Source organism: Aedes aegypti, chromosome 3 (assembly GCF_002204515.2).
Source record: "Aedes aegypti strain LVP_AGWG chromosome 3, AaegL5.0 Primary Assembly, whole genome shotgun sequence".
Classification (NCBI taxonomy): Eukaryota; Metazoa; Arthropoda; class Insecta; order Diptera; family Culicidae; genus Aedes; species Aedes aegypti.
Genome location: NC_035109.1, coordinates 265,360,373 through 265,385,347, shown reverse-complemented (window position 1 = coordinate 265,385,347; position 24,975 = coordinate 265,360,373). Strand labels below are relative to the sequence as shown.

General features: G+C 37.8%; 1 protein-coding gene across 1 annotated transcript; it reads left to right on the top strand.

Annotated features, from left to right (window-relative positions):
- The first annotated feature begins 2,593 nt into the window (after positions 1–2,593).
- On the top strand, positions 2,594–24,966 carry LOC5573744 (superoxide dismutase [Cu-Zn]). The gene is made up of 3 exons (XM_001654722.2): positions 2,594–2,745; positions 2,818–2,899; positions 24,340–24,966. The coding sequence occupies exons 2-3, from the start codon at positions 2,834–2,836 to the stop codon at positions 24,733–24,735; spliced, it is 462 nt and encodes a 153-aa protein (XP_001654772.1). The 5' UTR covers positions 2,594–2,745; positions 2,818–2,833; the 3' UTR covers positions 24,736–24,966.
- Positions 24,967–24,975: the final 9 nt, after the last annotated feature.

Sequence of the window (24,975 nt, the reverse complement as noted above, 5' to 3'; positions counted from 1 at the left end):
TAGGGCCAACCAGCAAGGTGGTTTGATACGACTCTTGGACGTTTCTGACCACCGATATAATTTTATTGCTTTCCTTACTACTGCGCCTCTCGTTTCATAGGTTTGGTTCATCCTAATCCCCATAAAACGTCAAATATTCATATTGGACACGAGGAACATTTTGTACTATTTCATTCGGGGAGCATGTTTTATTCTTGTATTCAATCGAACTCTTGTGCGCTTAATGACAGTGATTCAATCCTGAGATTAAATCCTGCATGCTGAGATTGAAAAAATCAAGATTCAAAACGATCCCGCACTTTGAGATGAATTCAAAGCATGCTTGTTTAATTCTTGGAACAGATGGATGATCTTAGAAGACTGACTTGGAGGTGATGATTTGGAAGTTATTTGGCAATTTGGAGCTTAAAATCACCTCCAAACACTAGCGATTTTGCGGTGGGATGTTGACGTTTGATGACGAATTGCAAATCAAATAACTCGAACCGAAGTTTTCCTGAAATGACAAAAAATTGAATATTTCACAAATAACTCAACATAGCGGACTTTGGGGCAAGTGTGCCACCCCTGCTTTTTTTAAAAACTATAATATTTTTTTTCTCTTTGAGCTTAACAATATGTTCCCTTATAGTTCACAATACAATGATAAAAATATGATGAAAATTGCTCTATTTTTCACGTATTTACATCGACTTGTGCAAAGACAACCAAATTTGAGTGAATTTTTATAAGATTTCGTTGTTTCAAAATAGCATGGTGGAGGGTAAATTATTACCAGATTTTTCTAACGTTCTGTACATCGTGAAACTATTCAAATGTGTAAGTTATTGTGGCATTTGAACGAAAAAAATATTTAGTTTTACATACGAAATCCAGTTTGGTTGAAATGTATACTTATTGGGGCAAGTGTGCCACCTATTTGATAAGCATAAATTGTTGGAGTGAAATTTATAAAAATGTAAACGTCATCAACAAAATCATAATAATAAACCGAAATGAGGCATCAGTAGTAGTTTCTGAAGTATAGTAGGGGAATAACTGACATTTTTGCCCCTAAAGTGATTTTTTCTCAAAATATTCAATAATAACATGTTTTTCGGCTTCTTAAGTACCTACCGTTTTACATAACTTCATCAATATTTTACCATTATTTAGTGCTGATCTAGTTTAATATTATACATATTCGCCGTTGTATTAGGGTAATACATATATTGTATTAAATGGATACAAAATTAACCATTTTAGTTATTCGAATTGAGTAATAGGGAGTTACGCATGTTTTGAACCTTGTTATAAAGCATCCCCTTATTACGGTAAACTTAAAATTATTTTTTAAACTATCGATTAGCGTCTGCTTTGTAAGTAATATTAATATGAAATAAAGAAAATTGCATTACAAGTAGAATTACATGCGATGTTCATTCGGAGGCCGTCTTGCCCCATATGGGTGGCACACTTGCCCCATAGTGTCGAAAAATAGGTTATTTTGTATGATATTTGAGAAGCTCCAAAACTAATACTTTTTTAAATAATTTTCTTTTTAAATGGCATAGTGATTATGAAAAGATGTGAAACTAACATCATGAGGCTAAATTGGTGTATTTTATAAGCTTTAGACAAAGTTAGAGATCAATTTGCTTAAGGTGGCACACTTGCCCCAAATTCCGCTATATGACAATATAATCATTCCACTTAGCTATCAAGTTGAGTGAAAAAGACTTAATTTTGAGTTGTTTAACTTCTTCGTGCAAATCGAAGAGAAAATGGCATTTTTTGCTGTTCCCGAAGGGCATTAGCTTTGAGCGATTCGATCCGTTAAAACGGATGCACGCTAAATCTTGGCACTAGACTGTAGATTCGGCAGTACCACACAGAACAGACGTTCATCCACGTTCATCTCTAATCGTCAGCGTGTTGCATTATTTTTAATGAGCCTATGCATGCTATTCGTCATCAAATTTGTCTTTGATCAAACGTCAACATCCCACCGCAAAATCGCTAGTGTTTGGAGGGGATTTTAAACTCCAAATTGCCAAATAACCTCCAAACCATCACCTCCAAGTTAGTTCTAATACACTTCGTTATATGAAATATGGTGGCGCGTCGATCGTCGCAAGTTTATCGTTAAACAGTCAATAAAACGTTTGACTTTTCCTGTGCGCCCTTTGCTCAAGTTGCCCGTGAGAAAGAGCGAGACAGCACCAACACACGGCGCACAGTAAAAGTCATGAGAACAAAAGAATTTATGGCACGTACAGAGGTTCAAGGTGAATAAGCTGTTATTTGAGCAGGAATAATTGCACAATGCATCGAAACATGTTGGTGTCTTTAAAGCACTTATTCTTTAATTTGTGAAGAATGAGTCCGCTGACGGAATTGACGATTTGATGCAATCGCGCACTTGTAAAAGCTTCTGCGATAGTCCAGAGGTGATAGAAATGCGCAGTAGTTGGCTTTGATGAAATTCCGCGAAAATTTGTTCTAGAAGAAGTAAAGATTTCTCTGCGTGTAAACCCAAACATCGAACCTATTTTTTGTGTAAAATTTCCTAAGCGTTAACGCGACCAAAACAGTCTCGTTATCACGCAACGAAAACAACCGTTATGAAGAGGCAAGTCGTTCGCCCGCCGCCGTCTCCGTCTGTCTCTTTAACTCAACGGTTCGTCGGCACTCTCGTCAATCGTGTCGAAGCCACCAGGAAGTGAAGACATTTTTGCAGCTGTTTTCTTCGAAACAATTTGATAGGTAATTAGGCGCTCCACCTTTTGACCCAAGATATCGGGAGTTGAAGACCATTAATTCCACTTTCCGTTCCAGCTAATTCCCAGTCAAAATGCCGGCTAAAGCAGTTTGTGTTCTGAGCGGCGATGTCAAGGGCACCATCTTTTTCCAGCAAAATGTGAGTACCTACTCGATGTGCGACGGCATTTTAATTTTTGCAATGTCACATTCACTTGAATGTATGCATTTTTATCAGGAAGTGGCTTTATGTAACAATAGTTGCACCTAGTTGATGGAAACCGGCTATCGTTGAAAAAAAACTTGCTTATGTGAAATAGCAAAAAAAAAATCAAGTTTTAATGATAACTTTATTTTTTCAATTCGTGGTGCGGTGTGCAAAGAAATTTCAATGGAGACCACAATTGATAAGAACTCTGGTCTGTTTACTTGCCATACACGAAAAGTTTCATCTTCCTAATCGATTGCCTCATTGGGTATGCCGGCAGCCGCTTACTCAAGTATGTGTTATAACTATAGATATCAATCTGTAGTATCTATTGTTATAACTATTTTTATACATTGGCGACTATCGTGACGCTCAACACTTGATATAAGACTTAGTATGAGCTACCTATATCGCGTAATTTGCACGCCGAATCTCTTTCACCTACTGTGCCATTGAACTTGGCCGAAGGCATGTTTTCTTATTGCATCTTTGTTTTCAATGCCGAAGTTGTAGTACGAGCCATTACTGCCCATACTCGCTATACAGTCCCGTTAGGAAAATCATCATGTCGAGAAAAACGCTTCTAAACATAATACAAAACGTTTTCGTTTCACCGTTGCTAACAGTAGTAAATTGTGGTGGGATTACTCAACACATTATCATTGTAGTATTATAAAACCTTCAAGAACTACAATATAGTTAAAGTGGTTGTTTTACATATCTTAATCTAAGATTCAATCCAATGGGACTCGTTATCCGGAGTATTTTTCTTGCCAAACACAAATATACCCGCATACCAGTCCCATTACGGGGGACTGGCTTACTATGTTTTTACGCAACTTGACATAATCGTTTTCAAGTTTACAGTAGATCTCACGCTAAATCCCAAGGAATGTTTGTAACTGCAACTGTTAGTACCAGTAAATGTGGATTAAAAATGTCTTTCAAAGTTATTGTACTATTCGGTGGCAACTGAAGACTCTCCTGGATTTTATTTAACTGCAGAACATGTTCCGGTCGGCCAATCTAGAAAGTTAATTGAATCCACCACGGGGATGTTGGCTTCAAGCAATGCAACAAAGCAATTTTCGGTCAGCATGAAGACGGCAAAACTATTGAAGATTCCTTAGATATACACCCCAACCTCTTTTTACGACCGTTATCGGGGGGTCGTAAAAAAAATCAGGGTTATAATTATGTTGTTGAAAAATGCAACGTCTAGATGCGGAAATACTGATTCGAGATCTTCGGCAAAGTTGAAGCATTTTTTTTTCGGAACATAAACCACTGCGACCAATATTTGATCTATTGTAGTATATCCCGTGTCCTTTGTGTAGTGCATGTCGTTTTACTTTGTCACTATCGAGAAGTGATAAAGCATTCGGTTTTCTTACAGTTGTAATTCCTAACTTGATCACAGGAAAGGATTCTAACTGAAAGGTTCTTACCCTTCGAAGAGTGTGGTGCATGCACTCTCCACAGGCGCGCCCCTTTATCAGGCAAAATCGGATCCCTCGATAAAGCCAAGAAATTACACCGATATTGTCCATGCATCAGAATCCTAGTCCTTACTTCTTCAAACTAGAGAACGAAATAAATATAAGATTAGAAAACAAATTGTTGAATTCGACTCATTTTTTTTCCTTGTCTCAAGATCATTCTCGGCAACTGGGAAAACCGAGACTTGTCACTTTCAACAAGGTTTAAAATGTAACAAGGACTCAACCCCCCCGCGAAGTGACAGATAACGCAATTTTCACGTACCTACTTTCAACGTAAACAATGGGGCCATCCACCGCTGCCGGCACTATTTTTCACTATGGCAGATCGGAATTTTGTTTCGTTGTTGACGGGTGCAAAACAACGAATAGAATGAAATGAAATAAGGGCGAGTCTGATATTTTCGTCTGCCAGTGGAAATAAATTAAATAAAATCATCAAGTTTAAGCACCAAATGAACTTAAGAGCGTACCAATTCGTTCGGTGAAAAGATTAAATGACGTGTAAGTGCTTTATTTACGGAAAAGTAATCTATAAGAAATTACTTACAATACAGCCTAACTGATTTGTGGATCGCTTTTATGCCCTCAAAAGAAAGCGCTGGCCGTAACATAAAATAAAATAAAATATTGTGGGCCTCGTGGCCGTGCGGTTAGTGTCGTTAGGCATTTAAGCGCATCGTGTCATTGGGTGTGGGTTCGATTTCCACTTCAGCCATTGAAACTTTTCGTCAGGAATGTTTCTCAACTGTGCCACTGGAGCATCCTTATCCATTGTCTAGTGTTAAGTTCCATTCCGTACAGCTAAATGGCTGAAGACGGTGTCCTTATCTTTTTATTTGAGATCGAATCAAGTCGAAAAGTGATATTTTTTTTTATTTGCAGTTTTTTTCTATGCGGATTAGAACACTTTTTCTCATACTCACCACCAGAGATCTAAGTTTCAATCAAATGAGCCTATGAACTAATATACATTGACGTCACGCTGCAACTTTCAGCGTGAAGAAAACCTTTACTGCGGGCGATGTATACAGAAAAATAAACGATTTCGTTGCACATTCATCCACGCATTGTTCATCCGGTGAACATTCGTGTTGGCGTGGATGTCATTTTATGTAAACATATTTAGATCGGAAAAAATCAACATGAAAAGAAGACCGTGGATAAGTCTAATGGATGAACTATCCAGCTCTTTAAAAGCGGTAATGGCCGCCAAAAGTTAGATTACTTTCTGGTAGGGATCCAACATATTGACGTTTGGCTTTGGTCCGGTCAATTGACTTGTCCACCGGTGTGATAAATTCACTCGGTTAACCCGTATAGGCCTGAGTGAAAGAAAAATTACTAAAACTCTCACCGCTCAGCGAATACTAAACGGATTTCAATTATGTTTTGGAAGTATACTCGTACACATATCTAGTTTATAAAAGTGGTCAAAGAATCTCGGGAATGTTCCTGTGGCTGGAGTTATTGCGGTGAATCTCTGGGCCAGGTCGGGTGACAAGGGTTTTGTGCTTCTGTGCCCCTGGAGGAAGGCAAATTTCAATTCACAGATAATTTTTAGAATCGGCTATAATGTGGCCACTATATCAAGAAGTTTTAAGAAAAACGTATCAGCGTAAACCTTCTGATAATTGATTTAATTTAATAATTATGTCAACTGCATTTGATTGATCCTACAAATGACAATTTTCGGGTCCTCAGAATGCCTAAAATTTATGATAAAGTGCACAACTTGTATCTTAACATCTGTGTCAAGCTTATGGGAATGCATTTTAGTGAACTGTTATGTTCGATCTATTCTTTTAGAGATTTGAAACGGTTTAATACCTAACAAATCTAGAGCCGGTTCTTCAGGACATTAAGCCCGAGTGGCCGCATCTGGTTCACTCTAAATGGTGCAAAACTATTAGTTTATTATGTTTGTCGTAAACGAATCCGGCAAATATTAAAAATTCACTCTCGCACAAACTGATCCTTCCGATCCTAAACTATTTCCAAAACTGAAACGCAGAGCTATTCGATCGAATATCGCTTTAGATCGGGCTCTCGACTTTGAGCACAGCTCTGCGTTTTCAGTCTTGGAAATAGTTTAGGATGTAGTGTACAGGATTAAGGAATTGACAATGTTGAATATCAGATCTTAATAATTTATGCAAAATAAAATAAATGTAATTGGAAATAAATAATGATTATTTAGAATGTCCCAAAAAATCGCCTTTTTCTACCCGACTTGACCCAGTGACCCACCGCAATAACTCCGGCTACAGGAGTATTCTCGAGTTTCTCCGGCCATTTCTAGAATTTAGATATGTGGGCCAGTATACTGACAAAAAAATATTTAAATCCGTTAAGTATTCGCTGAGTGTTAAGGGTTTTAGTATTTTTGCTTTCACTCAGGCCTATACGGGTTAAAGAATTTTGAAACTTTAACGGGTCACGTAGATGCTTTCCACGTGTTTCGGTCAAGTGTCAAAATTCTTGGACTGAGTATATTTAGTGCACCGGTGGATAAGTCCATATCAAGCGACCCGAGTCAAACGTTAGATCACTATATCCTTTTTTGTAAAAGTGGGCTAATTTTTGGTGATATTAGCGTTCGTAAAAGCGGGATACTTCATCCAATAAGCTTATCTGATTGAAACTTAGACATCTGGTGGTGAGTATGAGAAAAAAGTGTTCAAATCCGCAAAAGAAAATGTACTGCGAGTTGATATGATCTCAGATTGATTTCAAGCTTATAACTACAGTCAATTTCCCATAAATTAATGATTATCGTCAATATCTAAGGGATGATTCAAATATTACGTAACGAAGAAATTTGCCAATTTAAACCCCCTGCCTCCCTGAAGTAACAGGTGTTATATGGAAAATTTGAATTTATTGTATGGACCGAAACACTACAAAATATCCCTTACCTCCCCTTGTTGTGTTACGTAATATTTGAACGATCCCTAACAAATTTGTCTTGCTTTGAATTGACAAGTGATCAAAAAAAAAATTTCGTAAACAAAGGAACGGTTACTATAAGCACCTTCAGCATGCGGACCACATCACACCACTATTCAAAACTCGCTCGTGGGCCATACAAAATCTTCCCGATGACCATACAAATCCTTTTAGAGAATCGCTATTTGGTGATCACTCGTTTATAATGATGTTACAAATGCCAAACAAATAAATTATGTCCATCAAGCATAATTCTAGTTTACGCACTATTTTGAGCACACTCCATGATTTCATTGAGTTTGACAGTACCACGGACCAAAATTTTTCGGTACATTGACGTTGTACTGCAGCTGTCATGATGCTCCCGGGTTGCAAGGACTAAAAGTGTTCCTTCGATTACTATAACATCCTGTTCTCTTCGTTTGAAGCACTCAGGACTAGAGTTCACTGGTAGATCTTTACCCCATAACGCAACACGAAAAGGTGATCTACCCGCGTTATGGGTAAAGTTGAAGCATAGGTTGAGAACTTTCCAAAATGGCCGTTCAAGTTTTCATATTTTGGTAAAAGATGGCAACACTGCTCGATTGTTATCAAAAGAGCCAATTTTATGGGGGTGTGATTTGCAAATACCAAAAAAATTTAAAGATAACGATACCGAATGTTAACCAAAGTCGAAGGAAGTGATGCGTGCCATACAATCGGCCGAATCACAAATGTTCATGTGGCTGGCAACACTGTTTAAGAAGAATAAATTAAGATCATAACCATCAAACTTGAGCGGAACAGAAAAATATAATGCTTAGCACCATAGCAATACTCTTCAACTGTAATCCAGTTTTTCATGAAGGGATCAATTTTTTTTTCGTAGCTGGCAACACTGCTTAAGTGAAATTGCGCCACCAGGCAGTACAAGTGTGCATGCAACTATTGTTTTGCGGATATCTCAGGATCCTGACCACTTAGAAAGATGGCGTCTTCGGCAAAGTTGTTCAGTAGCTCAAGGACTATCATTATAAAAGCTATGAGATTCAAAATTTTGCCACCAGGTGGCGCTAGTGAGCATGAAACTTTTGTTTTGTGGATATCTTAGGATCCTGGACATTTAGAAAGATGGCGTCTTTGGCAAAGTTGTTCAATAGTTCAAGGACTATCATTATAAACGCTATGAGGTTCAAAATTTTGCCACCAGGCGGCGCTAGTGAGCATGAAACTTTTGTTTTGTGGATATCTTAGGATCCTGGCCATTTAGAAAGATGGCGTCTTTGGCAAAGTTGTTCAATAGTTCAAGGACTATCATAATTCTAGCCAAGAGATTCGAGATTTTGCCACCAGGCGGCGCTAGTGAGCATATAATATTTGTTTTCCGGATAGCTCAGGATCCTGACCACTTAGAAAGATGGCGTCTTTGGCAAAGTTGTTCAATAGTTCAAGGATTATCATAATTCTAGCCAAGAGATTCGAGATTTTGCCACCAGGCGGCGCTAGTGAGCATATAATATTTGTTTTCCGGATAGCTCAGGATCCTGACCACTTAGAAAGATGGCATCTTCGGCAAAGTTGTTAAGTAGCTCAAGGACTATCATTATAAATGCTATGAGGTTTAAAATTTTGCCACCAGGCGGCGCTAGTGAGCATGAAACTTTTGTTTTGAGGATTTCTCAGGATCCTGGCCATTTAGAAAGATGGCGTCCTCGGCAAAGTTGTTCAGTAGCTCAAGGACTACCATTATTTAGCCAAGAGATTCGAGATTTTGCCGCCAGGCGGCGCTAGTGAGCATAGAATTTTTGTTTTCCGGATAGCTCAGGATCCTGACCACTTAGAAAGAGGGCGTCTTCGGCAAAGTTGTTCACTAGCTAAAGGACTATCATTTTTCTAGCCAAGAGATTCAAAATTTTGCCACCAGGCGGCATTTGCGAGCATGAAACATTTGTTTTGCGGATATCTTAGGATCCTGGCCACTTAGAAAGATGGCGCCTCCGGCAGAGTTGCTCAGTAGCTCAAGCGTTATGATTATAAAAGTTATGAGATTCGAAATTTTGCCACCAGGCGCTAGCGCCGCCATAGCATAGAACTTTTGTTTCGCGGATAGCTCAGGATCCTGACCATTTAGAATGATGGCGCCTTCGGCAAAGTTATTCATCAGCTCAAGGACTATCATTATAAATGCTATGAGGTTCAAAATTTTGCCACCTGGCGGCGCTATTGAGCATGAAACTTTTGTTTTGCGGATATCTCAGGATCCTGGCCACTTAAAAAGATGGCGCCTTCGGCAAAGTTGTTCAGTAGCTCAAGCGCTACACTGAAAATAATCCACACGTTTGATCCTAATTATTTTCAACGTGGATCTGTCGTGTCGAATTGCAAGGTGAAATGACGTGTAAAACTTGTGATTCTGTGAAGGATTGACTTCGGTTCGATAGCAAAGTCTTTTACACGTGATTTGAACGTTTTTTACAATGGCGATATCCATCACTAGTAGAACTTGTTTTCCTATCATGACAAGGACTCACATTTGCCGTTCACGCTTGACAGGACATGTTATTTTTGGAGAAACCGGGTGCCCGTAATGGGTGCCTGGAATCAGAAAGTCAAGCAATAAAATTTTTAAAATGATTCTGAAGCTTCCTCCCTGGTATAGTTCCAATGAGTTACATAGAAAATCCAATGTTGAAACATTGGAACAAATGTCAAATAAAATAATTAATTATTTCAGGCAAAAATCGTTACAATCTTCTATTGCCACAATTAATGCGTTATATGTTTAGGTTGAGTTAGGGTAAGTATATTCAAAGCGTTTTTTTTTTCTCTTATAAGCATATTATATTTCTCTTATAAAATCAACTCACCTGTAAAAAATCTGAACTGCTACGGCAAATGAAATGTAATATGTTGTTAACAAAATGTTAATAAAATCTTAAATTTGTTTTACCAAATTAGGATGATAGTGTTGACTAATAACACAGAACACCTAGATATAAGAAATGAATGTAATGTTTGGAATGATACTAATAAAGAAATTATATAAATAAAAAAAATCAAGCAATCGCTTATAAATCCTACTGCAAAGTTTACGATAAATTGTAAATTTACGTGTTTTAAGCTTGAATTTGGAGCCGATTGCAACTGGTTTTACACCATCGTTTGATGAGTTTTACAATTAGTGAAAATTCACGTGTGAAACACATTGATCCAGCTTGTAGAATGTTTTCAGTGTATCATTATAAAAGTTATGAGATTTAAAGTTTTGCCACCAGGCGGCGCTAGTGAGCATATTTTTTTTGCGAATATCTCAGGATTCTGACCGCCTAGAAAGATGGCGTCTTCGGCAAAGTTGTCCAGTAGGTCAAGCGCTATCATTATAAAAGCCATGAGATTGAAAATGTTGCCACCAGGTGGCGCTAGTGAGTATGAATCTTTCGTTTTGCCGCTATCTCAGGATCCTGACCACTAAGAAAGATGGAGTTTTCGGTAAACTTGTTGAGTAGCACAACTTTGCCCAAGACGCCATGTCTATTTAGTCAGGATCCTAATATATCCGCAAAACAAATGTTTCATGCTCACTAGCGCCGCCTGGTGGCAAAATTTTGAATCTTATAGCTTTTATAATGATAGTCCTTGAGCTGATGAACAACTTTGCCCAAGACGCCACCTTTTTGAATAGTCGTAATCCAGAGCTATCCAGAAAACAAAAATTCTATGCTCACTAGCGCCGCCTGGTAGCAAAATTTTGAATCTCATAACTTTTATAATGATAGCGCTTGAGCTACTGAACAACTTTGCCGAAGACGCCAGCTCTCTAAGCGGTCAGAATCCTGAGCTATCCGCAAAACAAAAGTTCTATGCACACTAGCGCCACCTGGTGGCGGAATTTTGAATCTCATAGCTTTTATAGTGATAGCGCTTGAGCTACTGAACAACTTTGCCGAAGACGCCATCTTTCTAAGTGGTCAGGATCCTGAGCTATCCGGAAAACAAATATTATATGCTCACTAGCGCCGCCTGGTGGCAAAATCTCGAATCTCTTGGCTAGAATTATGATAGTCCTTGAGCTACTGAACAACTTTGCCGAAGACGCCATCTTTCTAAATGGCCAGGATCGTGAGATATCCGCAAAACAAATGTTTCATGCTAACTAGCGCCGCCTGGTGGCAAAATTTTGAACCTCATAGCGTTCATAATGATAGTCCTTGAGCTACTGAACAACTTTGCCGAAGACGCCATCTTTTTAAATGGCCAGGATCGTGAGATATCCGCAAAACAAAAAAAATCATGCTCACTAGCACCGCCTGGTGGCAAAATTTTGAACCTCATAGCGTTCATAATGATAGTCCTTGAGCTACTGAACAACTTTGCCGAAGACGCCATCTTTCTAAGTGGCCAGGATCCTGAGATTTCCACAAAACAAAAGTTTCATGCTCACTAGCGCCGCCTAGTGGCAAAATTTTGAACCTCATAGCGTTTATGATGGTAGTCCTTGAGCTACTGAACAACTTTGCCGAAGACGCCATCTTTCTAAGTGGTCAGGATCCTGAGCTATCCGGAAAACAAACATTAAATGCTCACTAGCGCCGCCTAGTGGCAGAATTCCGCAATTCAATGACCACCATATGTTAGCCCTTGAACTACTGAACAATTTTGATGAACATCATGATCCTCTATTTTGAATAGTTTTTAAGATAATGATCATTTATAAAAACGGTCGTTAATCTGAATTTCATCGTAAAAAAGTGGTCGGAAAAAGAACCGTCGGTAAAAAAACGGTCGTAAAAAGAGGTTGGAGTGTATGTGGTTTGTCCTGCTGTATGCCATGAACCACTTTACTTCTTGGTTTTAGAAGTCGCATGTACCTATTTAGGGTGACTGTGGAAACTCTGACTAGCCAAAAAAATCAACCCAATTTCATGCCATAACAAGTTAAGTCTACCGGAGAGTCCGGTGATCATTGGCCGGAGTATAATAGTAGAGAGAGCAGCAGCATTGACTTAAAGGGAAGCTATTTTGACTATTTTTGGTTTAGAAGCTCGCAAGCACACATTTCGAATTGCGGTTCTAGAACATCGCAGCAGAAATCATTCTGGGAAAACTTTAATATCACGTAAGAATAGATACTTTACATGAATAAACATGGTTTGAGAAATTGAAATTTGTATTATTTCTCCTTTTAAGGTGAAGATGAATCGAAGCCAAAGTTCAAATTTTCAAGAGCACCGATCTGGAGAACCGAATACTCGTTTGAGCTGAAAACTTAATCGATTGGTCCCTAGCTGGTGGTGACCAATCGATTAGGTTTTCAGCTCAAACGGATGTTTGGTTCTCCAGATCCGTGCTCTTGAAAATTTGAACTTTGGCTTCGATTCATCTTCACCTTAATAAAAACAAAATACGATGCAAGATTACAAAACTTATAACAGGGCCAGGTTTGCTTCAACTTCTTTGTAATTCACTAATGGGACTATTATGCGGGTACTTTCAATATGGGACGCACATGATTTGGTATTTTTTTCGCATTTTGTCCATACAAAAATACAATTTTAAGCATGATTTCATAAAGTACACTAAAAATAAACACCATTCATGAAGTTAACTAAAAAATGGTTAAAATCCATATGGGACTGTTATGCGAGTATGGGCAGATTAGGGCCAATTCACAAAGTTCATATCGCTGCAGGGGATGGGTGGGTGTCCTCGTGATGTTACAGCCCATACAAAATTTGAAAAAAAAAAATCATACAAACAGCGTAACGAAAAGTGTCAAAAAGTGTCATTTTTGGCGTTATGAAGTTTGTGAATGAACCCTCAATCAGCACTATTCTAATGTTCAAAATCGAAACTATAGTCAGTTTTGTCTTTGAACAATCCTCTGAAACTCTTTGTAAAAAGCCTGGAATGTAGAGAATTAACTACATACACAAATTCAGGTTATTTGTAGTTCGTCTTCCGCCAATTCGGACTACCAGAAGCAGAGATACAGATTCCCAAACCTGGGCATTTTGTATGGATTGATCACTAACTTTTGCTATGGAACTAAAAAGCTGGGAACGACAAAGGGTGATGACCAATTGGATGGTCACCACAAGGTGTAATCAATCTAAAAGATTTTTAGTTCCAAATGAAACTATCACGAAAAAACTCTTAGAGCTCAACAAGCGAGTTCTTTGTATATACACTGGCCTATTAACTGGACACTGTCCGAGTAGATATCATTTAAAGAATATTGGTCAGGTTCAGAATGATATTTGTCGTTTCTGTAATATGGAACGCGAAACCACGGAACACCTGCTCTGCAGTTGTAGTGCATTATACAAGCGCAGATCCAAATTTCTAAACGGGGGTTATTTACCACCAATTGAAATTTGGACTGAAAATCCCAGTAAGGTTGTGGGTTTTATTAACTCTATTTTGCCTGACTGGGAAAAGACGCGTCAAAGTGCTTAAGCTGTTCACTTGATTCATGGTGGACAGTTTTAGTTCCTTCAATGATGCGAATAGTAAAAAGGGACATGCCACAAAAGTTCAATCCAATGGACGCAGTGGCTTAACCTTCCCAACAAAAAAAAATTCACTAGACAAGGGTATCTTTGATAATGTAACTCGAGGTTTGGCTCGAAACATTCAAAGTTACGTCACATCCAGATTCCAAAGTGACTACCTAACCTTGCTTTTTTATTTATCATAATGATCGACTGAATGGAGCATGTGGTGGAGTTGCAATCATCGCGTAAAAAATCAACTTTTTTGTCATTCTAATCCAAAGTTTTTGAAACCTAGGTGTTTTTATTGAAACATAGCTTGAAAAATATACTTTCATAGCTACCTTTTTAATGCATTGGGCAGCAAGTCTATTTGCTTCAAACTGATTTGCAGAAATTGACTTGCAATCATTTTTTTTGGCATTGATGACTTTAATGAAAAACATCGCTCATGGAATAAGTCGCAAAACAATTCCAACGGCAGAATTTGATTCGGTGAGTGCTCTTCAGGATATTTCTCAATTCAATACCCTGATGGCCCTACTTGTTTTCCCTTTCACGATTTATTTGGTCCTAACCGACTCTAGTCAACTTTGTAGCCAACACGTTGATTTTGATTCTGACCATGTCCCTGTTATGTTTCAAATATCCCATGAAGCGATTCTCAATCCTATCAGCTGCACATTCAATTATTTTTAAGACGACTGGAATACACATGAAACATACAATCAGTGCACCAGTATCCGCTCATGCCCCTATTTCCGCTCACTAGTGTAAAAATTTATTTTTCGTGTCAAAAACCAACATTTTTCGAACGGATATAGGGGAACTTACGTATTGTCGGCAGCCTAAGCAGCTGAACTTTTAAGAAGGCAATTTTACGCAACAATGGAGCACAACAATTAGCAGGAGACACCTGAACTACACTTGAGCACTCTTCGTTTATTGATTGTTATACATAAAACACTATTTTGTTCTCTTAATCTTCTATTTTTCCTCACCAAAGTCACGAGGCACTTGTTCTTTTATCGGCAATGCAATTACTATTGTCGGCAACAAAAATGTTCACTTCGGCAATCCAAAACCGCGCAAAAACTAGTTTATGTATTGGTAACATTTCGTATTTGTTGACAATTCCTGAAATTAAACGTCACTCATTATGTTCTACTCGTTGAAAGGGCCAATGCAGAAAAATACAGACTACACTGAGAAAAAAAATTGCAGTTAGAAATAAAATAGCGGAGATTCAAATTGAATACACAACGCCACTAAATTTATGCAGACTAAGGCGCCGTCCACATATTACGTAACGCTCTAGGGGGAGGGGGAGTAGGCTCAAACACATTTTTTTTTTCATGCAAAGACCGTTGCGGAGGGGGAATGGTCGAAAATTGTACATTTTAATGTTATGTCATAAATGGACACTGCCTAATTTCATTTTCATTTATTTTATCGAATAAATTTTGTATTCAATCCCACTATGGCAGCATTTCGGCTTTAAAAATTGCCATGTCATGGTAATAAACTTGCAGCAGGTGCGAATCCAACCTAGAAGTTGCAGCGTAACGTCATGGTTAATTGATTCATAATATTGTGCTCTGCAAAAAAAATCCACGGAACGCGATTATTGGATTACTTGAATTTCAGAGTTGCGTTTGAATGAGTTACATGCATGCTCCTATTTGCTACTCGCACATGCGCTACAGTCTATTTAGGGTGCGGCTTATTTTTCAAAAGTTCTCAAAACCAAAAATTCGTGTACTCTTCTGAATTCGAATCATATTAGTAGAGAAACCTCGAAATTTGAGCCAAAAATATTAAAATTTAGAGGTGCAAGCGTCTTGGAGGTGAATTTCCAAGTTATAAAAAATGGCTTTCAGTGAAGTCACCATAACTTCGGTAATTTCAGCACCATTACCTTAAAAATTATTTTTTTTGAAAACTTTGTAGAACATCAAATTTGTGTAAAATCAAAACTAGTTTCAATAAAAAGTAGTTTACTCCAATTTTTTTTTATTTTACTGAAAAAATATCTTTGTTTGACCATAACTTCATGAATACTCAACCGATTCCAAATCTTTTTGCATGGTTTTTAAGCTTTAAATGTGTTCAAGCTTTGCATACACCGCATTTTACTGTTTTGACCAAGTTATTCAACATTTTAATTTTTATCAGTTAAACAATATTTTTAAAGCTGAAACTGGTTTTCTTTATTTGTTAAACCTTTAAGTCCTTTACTTGGCAACATTTTTTAAATCATTTTGAAACAATGATATACTTGCATATGTTAAAAAACACACTATTCAACTTGTAATTCAAACAAAATTCTTTAGAAACATAAGTTTTATATGAAACATGTAATATTCGGCAAAAAAACTTAAATAATCCAAAGAAATTCGATTTTTTCTTCAAAAAATCATGTTTTTGGGTAGTTTTTGTTACAAAACTAAGCAAGGTCTTTGGTTCGATTCCAGGTTGCCACGAAAACTATTTTTGTTTACGAATTTCGGTTCCATGACGTAAATTTATGAATTTCAATCCAATTTCTTGTGGCGAATTTTCATATGGGGTTCCTATGTTTATCGATAGTTCGTTTTCCTGAGTGTAGTTTGTTTGGCCCAATGTCACCTTCTCGAAGGGGTGAGTTTGGGCCAATTTTCAAATGATTCCTATTTAAAGGAAAATAATCAGATTTCAATTATTTGTTCAGCATTTGCAACGTATTCTCATATTTAACCGAACATATCAAGTCAAATTGCGAAAGTTATTTAAAAATAAATGAGAACTTACGCATTTTTGGCCAAATCTCACCCCCAACGGTGGTACTTGCATAGTTGTTTTCATTTTTTTTTAATGTCAAGAATTTAACCGTGAATTGAACTATTCACTGACAAGCTGAATGGCTCGATATGGTTTTGGTCTGTAAAGGTTGCTGCTCTTGAACGCTCTATCACCAAGTTATTATCGAGAGAATGAATGGTATTACAGTCCAACCTCTTTTTACGACCGTTTTTTTTTACCGACGGTTCGTTTTACGACCACTTTTGACGACTGAAATTCAGATTAACGACCGTTTTTATAAATGACCAATATCTTACAAAGTATTCAAAATAGAGGATCATGATGTTCAGCAAAATTGTTCAGTAGTTCAAGGGCTAGCACCACCATCAATGAATTGCGGAATTCTACCACTAGGTGATGCTAGTGAGCATCAAACTTTTGTTTTGCGGATATATCAGGATCCTGGCCACTCAGAAAGATGGCGCCTTCTGCAAAGTTGTTCAGTAGCTCAAGGACTATCATTTAAAAGCTATGAGATTCAAAATTTTGCCACCAGGCGGCACAAGTGAGCATGAAACTTTTGTTTTGCGGATATATCAGGATCCTGACTACCTAGAAAGATGGCGTCTTCGATAAACTTGCTGAGAAGCCCAACTTTGCCCAAGACGCCATGTCTATGTAGTCAGGATCCAGGCAAAATTTTGAATCGCACAGCTTTTATAATGATAGCGCATCAGCTCCTGAACAACTTCGCCGAAGGCGTTATTTTTCTAAGTGGTCAGGATCCTGAGATATCCGCAAAACAAAAATTCTACGCTCACTAGCGCTACCTGGTGGCCAAATCTCGAATCTCTTGGCCAGAATAATGATAGTCCTTGAGCTACTGAATAACTTTGCCGAAGACGCCATCTTTCTAAGTGGTCAGGATCCTGAGATATCCGCAAAACAAAAATTCTACGCTTACTAGCGCCGCCTGGTGGCAAAATTTTGAATCTTATAGCTTTAATAGGGATAGCGCTTGAGCTATTGAACAACTTTGCCAAAGACGCCATCTTTCTAAGTGGTCAGGATCCTGAGATATCCGCAAAACAAAAGTTGCATGCACTCTTGTACTGCCGATGACGCAATTTCACTTAAGCAGTGTTGCGACAAAATTTTGAACCCTTCATGAAAAACTGGATTACAGTTGAAGAGTATGGTTTCAAGTTTTATGGTTTTGATCTTTTCTTTATTCTTCTTGAACAGTGCTGCCAGCCACATGAACATTTTTGATTCGGCCGACTGTATAGCACGCAACACTTCCTTCAACTTTGGTCAACATTCGGTACCGTCATCTTTGAAATTTCTTGGTATTTGCATATCACACCCCCATAAAATTGGCTCTTTTGATAACAATCGAGCAGTGTTGCCATCAATTACCAAAATATGAAAACTTGAACGGCCATTTTGGAAAGTTCTCAACCCATGCTTCATCTTTGCCGAATATCCCGAATCAGTATTTCCGCATATAGACGTTGCATTTTTCAAAAACATAATTAGGCTGATACAAATATTAATTTTCTTTTATGTCACCCCCCCCCCCCATTCAAAAATCCGAAAATTTTGAAGGGGAGAAAAAAAAATGATTCATCATTTTTTTGACATCAGCTAGGTTTTTTCAATTTTTAAATTAAAAAATAAGTAAAATAATGATCCAGAGGACGTTTGATAAAAGTTCAACAGTTATCGTTAAAAATAAAAAATCGAAAAATAACTTTTTTTTATTATTTTAATTTTTTTGTTCCTTATTTATTTTTATCTCCCCCCTCGTACCTTCCAAGTGGTCGCGGACATAAAAGAAATTTAATATTTGTATCAGCCTCATTACCCGGATTTTTTTTACGACCCCCCGATAACGGTCGTAAAAAGAGGTTGGGGTGTATTAAAAAAAATCCGATTGCGATGTCCCAGGATTTATTTTTTTTTTTTTTTGTTTTTGAATATCACTCTCCGAATATGGATCAAAATCCAAACCTTGCCAGTAATTTTTAAGGTTCATATTCTTCTCAGTGTATGAGAAAATCAGAATAGACCCTTTTCAAATCTACTCACTTTTGATTTGACACAATTACATCATCCACTGATTGCCTGTAAAACAATAGGAGTGTTGCCAAAATAGTCAACCTATTAAAAGACGTATATTTTATAAGTTTCTCAGTATTTTGAAGTTTATGCGCTACAATCTTCAAATAAGGAAGGCATTGAAAAACTCAATTATTACCCATGCATGCTTTGTTGCATAATTCCAATAAATTAATTAGTTGTGTTCGATCTTTTCTGTGAATTTAAATCGTGAATAATAATTACACCGCAATTGAATATGGTTTTCTGGCAACCTGGTGCAGTAATAAAAAGTGATTGCCGAGGAAAACAAAGTTCATTAATTTTTACTTGTGATTTGAAGCATAAAAATTAAGTATTTTCGAGTGCTTTATAGACCAATTAAAAGTTTAATTGTGCATAAGTGATTGGTGCGTAGATTTTGTGAAAAAAATGGCATTGGAGCGGAGAATTGGACCTTTCGAAGTGGTGAGTTTTTCCTAAGCTGTTCTTGTGTTGTTCTGTTCGGCAGCTCACAAATGACGATGATTTCGTAAGCATTTATTTCATTTAATAATAAAACCCATGTTATATAATATTTTCGTCAAGAATGTGATTTATATGGAAGATTATAGTTCAAGGAACATGTTGAGTACATTGAAGGTAACCCTTGTTCCGTAGATAAATTCTAACAAGGACGAAGAGTTAGTGTTGCCGAAAATACCCTCAGGGTGCCGAAGCCCCTGATTCTAGCAATATTGACAACTTTCAAATGAAGTCGTCTGACATTATTTTCATTTGATAAAATAATTCTTTATATTGAAATCACAATGCCTCGTGAGCGATCACTAGGTATTTTGGTATGTTCCAATAACCGCTCATGCAAAAAATAGAACAAAATTTCAAAGAAATGTCGATTTTAGTATACAGCCTTCTTTATTGCAGTAGTAGCTATGGTTTGACCATAAAAAGATATCAGGATTAATAACGAAATTCGAAATGATGCATTGTTTAGTAAGTTCGTCACGAAATCTGTTTACCGGGAGCGGAAATAGGATCACTTAGGTGCAGTAACAAATGCAATTAAATATTTTTGTATGAATGTTTCTTTTTATTTTGCCGCTGATTACCTTTACTTGGAGCTACATTGTGACATAAAAATGGTACTTGTTTTTAATTATGAATCGTGGTTTATGGCTAACCAGCCGAGTGGAAGTTTAACAACTACCGAAAAACTAAATATTACATATACTTTGCAATTGGATTAAATGGACAAATTGATGAGAAGTTTTGCGAAAAGTTACACGTCTTCTCAGTTAGAATCGAACTCACGAGATCTCTAGTTAGGGCGCGTTGTTGTTAAACTTCCACTCGGCTGGTTAGCCGTAAACCACGATTCATAATTAAAAACAAGTATTTATCGAGCAACGGACTCATGTTCCGTAACCGGTCGATTGAGAACGTAGCGACCCATTGGAAGCCCACACAATGCACAACAATAGAAACCTCAGCCAGCACAGTTGCTGGCTAGTGTGGTGTGCTATTTCAATACCTAAAAAATAATGCGCTCTTGGGCTAGACATTGGATATAAATAGAAGTCGTTGTGTTTGTATGGGCATCTAATTCTTCCGAAAGAGGTGTACTTTGCGAAAAAGGACCACGTGATTATTGAGCTGAAATCGAATTCAGGTTAACTTCTGCGTCCGTGAGTCCTCTCATGGCGTAGGGGTAACGCGCCCTAACTAGAGATCAGGGAGTCGTGAGTTCGATTCTAACTGAGAAGACGTGTCACTTTTTCGCAAAACTTCACATCAATTTGTCCATTTAATCCAATTGCAAAGTATATGTAATGTTTAGCTTTTCGGTAGCATATTCCCGTCTGATTAACCGGGTTGTTGCAAAGTGTGGGTCTAGTAGCACTAAAATAACCACTGCCAAAGTGAATAAAAACTGCCAAGAATATGACCCGTCTTCCTAATAGCACAATTGAAAATCGAGAAAATTCTGAAAAATATACAATGCCTCAAACGAAACGAAATCCATCCATCTCAATCTGTACAAAACTTGATTGAGCGCACAATATATCGACACCATTGATGACAAACCATTCCAAAATTTTGCACGATGAACATCATTCACGACACGAAACAAAATTTATTCCGACAATAATCGACTGTTAATTGTTTATTGAACACTAGCCTGGGACATGGTTGTATGAAAACAATAAATTCTCGCTCCAGTCCACTTTTTGGGTGTCATTTGGGCCATAATAACTGTGCAAAATTTTAGCTCGATCGGTAAAACTATAATTTAGCGCCAGCCGTTCAAAGTTTGTATGGGATTTACTATAGAAAAGGTTACTTTTGCAAAGATGAATCGCCAGAGGTCGCCACCTGACCTCTAAATTCTGAACACAGACCTCGATAGGTATTTTTATGAAGAAGAACATTACTGAAGATCGTAAAGCAATACGATGCTTGTGAAAAAAAAGTTATTAAACATCGACTATTTGGAAATTTTGCCTAATTTTGTTATTATTGTTATTCCTTTACGTGTTAATCAACGTCACCTTGCCAATCGGTTTTCATTTAATATGTAACTTTTATATAGGTCAATGGGTGATCTCCTGCGATATTTCTTTGCTAAAGTAAGTTTTCCCATTTCCTATGCAAACTTTGAACTGTTGGCGCTAAATTATAGTTTCACCAATCGAGCTGAAATTTTTCAAATTTGTTATGGGACCCTAACCAATGCAATCCAAAAAGTGGACTAAGGCGAGAATCTGAATTCTACACTATTGAACACATACAGACACGTATTTCCCTCATCTCTATCTCGATAATAATGCGAACTATCATATTTATCTCATTAGAAATAAATTCATGAAACGAGCCTACCACCCAGACAACCAGAAATCGCATGAAAGTTCACGTTACAACTCGTTTATTCATACTAATTACATCAAACCCGCAGAACACCGGGGATAAACTCGTCAGATTGATGAGCTTCCTCGCATAAAACGCTTCTTTTCTGAGTTCATTTGTACATTTTGTTTCGTCCCGTACATTCGTACAAAGTAAGTCGAATCAATCCGTAGCAGCTGTCAAATCAGCATTTGTTATCATAAGTTAAGTCGCATAAGATTACAGGTTAGTTCGGTAGAATATTTATACACTCGCATTGTTTGTTATTATTCATCACATAATATATTCTGCATATCGCCTCCACTCTTGTACGTAGAAGGCCTTTTCGCAACATCTTATAAGTGAAAGGTTGCACAAACAAAGCCTCCAGGTGATTTCGTTATACGTACATTTTGGTTGTCTGGGCAATTGGGTCCTAAAATGTTTAATGAATTCTCGTTTTTATTCAATAATACGAAAGAGCATGTTCTTGCAAGTTTTCCCGCTCAAATAACGGCTATATCATTTTTCAACCTCAATTTAAAAAAATGGTTCCAAATATCAACCTTGACACTTTGATCTTGTTTGACATTCACTTTTTCGACAAAAATGCCACAGGGCATATAGTTTTAACTCTGGGGTTGTTCCTATCTGGCATTTCGGAAGGGACACGGAAAACAAAATATACCCAAAATTCGAGTTTAAACCAAGGGGTGTGACAAAATCTCAAAAATCATAAAAAAAAAGTTTTTTGTACTTAAACCAATGAAAATCATTTAAAAATTGAGTAAACATGTGTTTCTGCCCTAAACTTAAGCGTTTGGTAATAAAATTGAGACAGGGCTTTAGGACCCTATTGATATTTCATGCTGCTGGGCAGCTTAGCAAAACGCGAACATAAAATCAAACTTTCACTTGGGCGATGCTAAAAAAAGAAATTCACCTTCTTGGAATTTACCAAGCGCACTGCTTTCTAGAGAAATTTTTGAGAAAATCTTCGAAGGATTTTTTAAAATCTTTGAAATAGTTTCTGCGGATAGTTAAAAAAAAACAGATTGAATAATTGAAGGAGGAATTCCGTAGGATGTCCGCTTAAGAATCACCAAATGATCTCTTGAATAAATCTAAAGAATAATACCCAAAGGAAACTTAAGGCAAATACCTGAATTGGTTTCTGATTATATTCCTGGCAAAACTAAAAGAATTCTTAAGCTGGATTTGCTCCAGAAATTTATCCAGAGAAATATTCGATGAAATTTATTAGGAAACCTACACAATTTCTCCAGTGAATTTGACCTGGGATTCCTCATGAAGATGCTATAAAATTTTCTTCAGCATTTCATCCAAGGATTTCTCCTGCCGTTCTTCCAACCAATTTTTGAAGTAAAATCTTCAAAAGTTCTAGGATCCGAACATTTACACATATTTTTCCGAGATTCCGTCCGATATTTTCAATGAATTACTTCAGAAAATTCTGCAGAATATTATCTATGGAGATTCGATTGTTAACTATCTTGAATTGATTCAGTAAATGCTCTTAGACTTTAGAAATTCTTTCCGAAATTCTTGTATGAGTTCAAGGATGGAACTTTAGAACTTGCACAAGTTTGAGCTTGAGCTTGAGCTTGATTGGCCGCCCGTGGATGCACTCCAGTATCGCCAGATCAGCTGCACTTACACAAGGAACCAACCGAATGACTGCTTGGGACTAACAGGCATCCTCAGTGTATAAGTGCTGGTGATCTTCTATTTTTAGGCAACAATGGCACCTGCCACGTCAGAATGCCGACCAATGAGGGGAAGGGGGAGGAATTGATGATGCATTGAACTGACTCCCACGTAGACCGTATATTCCACTGCATCCACGTCAGTTCATGCGGGAGTGTATGGATTGGGGGAAAGGCATGGCAGAGAGGTTTGCTTTTGTGGTTAGCAGACTGCCTATGTATCAGGCGTAAGAAAGGCGTGCGCGTGGAAGTAGGAAGCGTTAGGGAAACGGTTTCTTGTCCGTCTCTGGTTCTAGCGTTTGCTATGAACGAATAGTTTGAGTGTGATATATTTAGAATGGAAGATAGAAGCAAGTGAGAGATATACAACTACAAAGTACGAGGAAAGGGACGGGCCTGGGATTGAACCCATGACCTTCTGCATATGAAGCAGAAGCGGTAGCCATCAGAACACCAATCCCGTTGCTCAAGTTTCATCAGAGGTTATTTTAGGATTTTCTCTAGAGTTACCTTCCGTACCTTTCTGAAATTTTCCTCAACATTCTTGGATCAGTTCCTTAGAAAATCCGTAAAATCTCTAAATTAACTGATATAAAAATATTTGGCGAAATATCTGAAGAAAACTTTTGAAAATTACTTGAACTCATTTTTTATCAAATTTCTGGAGAAAATCATGAACAAATCCAAACAGTAATACGTGCAGTAATATTGTTTGTTATGTATTAATATTGTGCAAGGAAATAAAAAAAAGTTCTTAGAAATATTCATAGAAACATGTTTGGTCAGATTTATATAAAGAAATAAGCTAAACTTAGTTAAATCCCTTTCAGTAACCTTTTTGTGTGATCTAACAACTATTTACTCAATATTATAGGTACACAAAAACCATCATGCCTTTCTATTTATTGTTTATGAAACTTTCGCATCACATCATCCTATTACTCATTTGTGTTTCGCACTCGCTTTGTTCACATTTGCAGGGAGATTCGGATCCGGTGAAGGTTACTGGCGAAGTGACCGGACTGAAGCCGGGCAACCATGGATTCCACATCCACGAGTTCGGTGACAACACCAACGGATGCACCTCGGCTGGACCGCACTTCAACCCGCACGGCAAGGAGCACGGTGGCCCCGATGCCGCCGAAAGACACGCCGGAGACTTGGGCAACGTTGTCGCCGATGGCAGCGGAGTCGCCAAGGTCGATATCTCCGACAGTCAGATTTCCTTGTCCGGACCGCTGAGCATCCTGGGACGCACTGTGGTCGTGCATGCCGATCCTGATGATTTGGGCCTGGGTGGACACGAATTGAGCAAGTCTACCGGAAACGCCGGTGCTCGTCTGGCTTGCGGTGTCATTGGGATTTGCAAAGCATAAACCTTCCAAACTGTAACGGTTACGGAAGAGTTCCACAGAAAACATTCGAACGGGATTCGAGTTGCATCCTCGTACTAACCTAAAACCTTCCCTTGGGAAATGGAACCTGTGTCCTTAAAAAAACGTCGATTTGATAGACGGAAAGTCCCTTAGTTGTATCCATATGTTCTATGAACAAATTGTCTACTGTTTTGTCTGGTCTGAATAAAGTCAAAAGTTCATTACTCATGATGTGGCTCA

What these genes read in the sequence shown, in the direction of transcription:
- LOC5573744 (XM_001654722.2), top strand. Translation starts at nt 2,834, where the DNA reads ATGCCGGCTAAAGCAGTTTGTGTTCTGAGCGGCGATGTCAAGGGCACC. An exon ending in CCATCTTTTTCCAGCAAAAT is followed by an intron (nt 2,900 to 24,339) that starts GTGAGTACCTAC and finishes TCACATTTGCAG; the next exon opens with GGAGATTCGGATCCGGTGAA.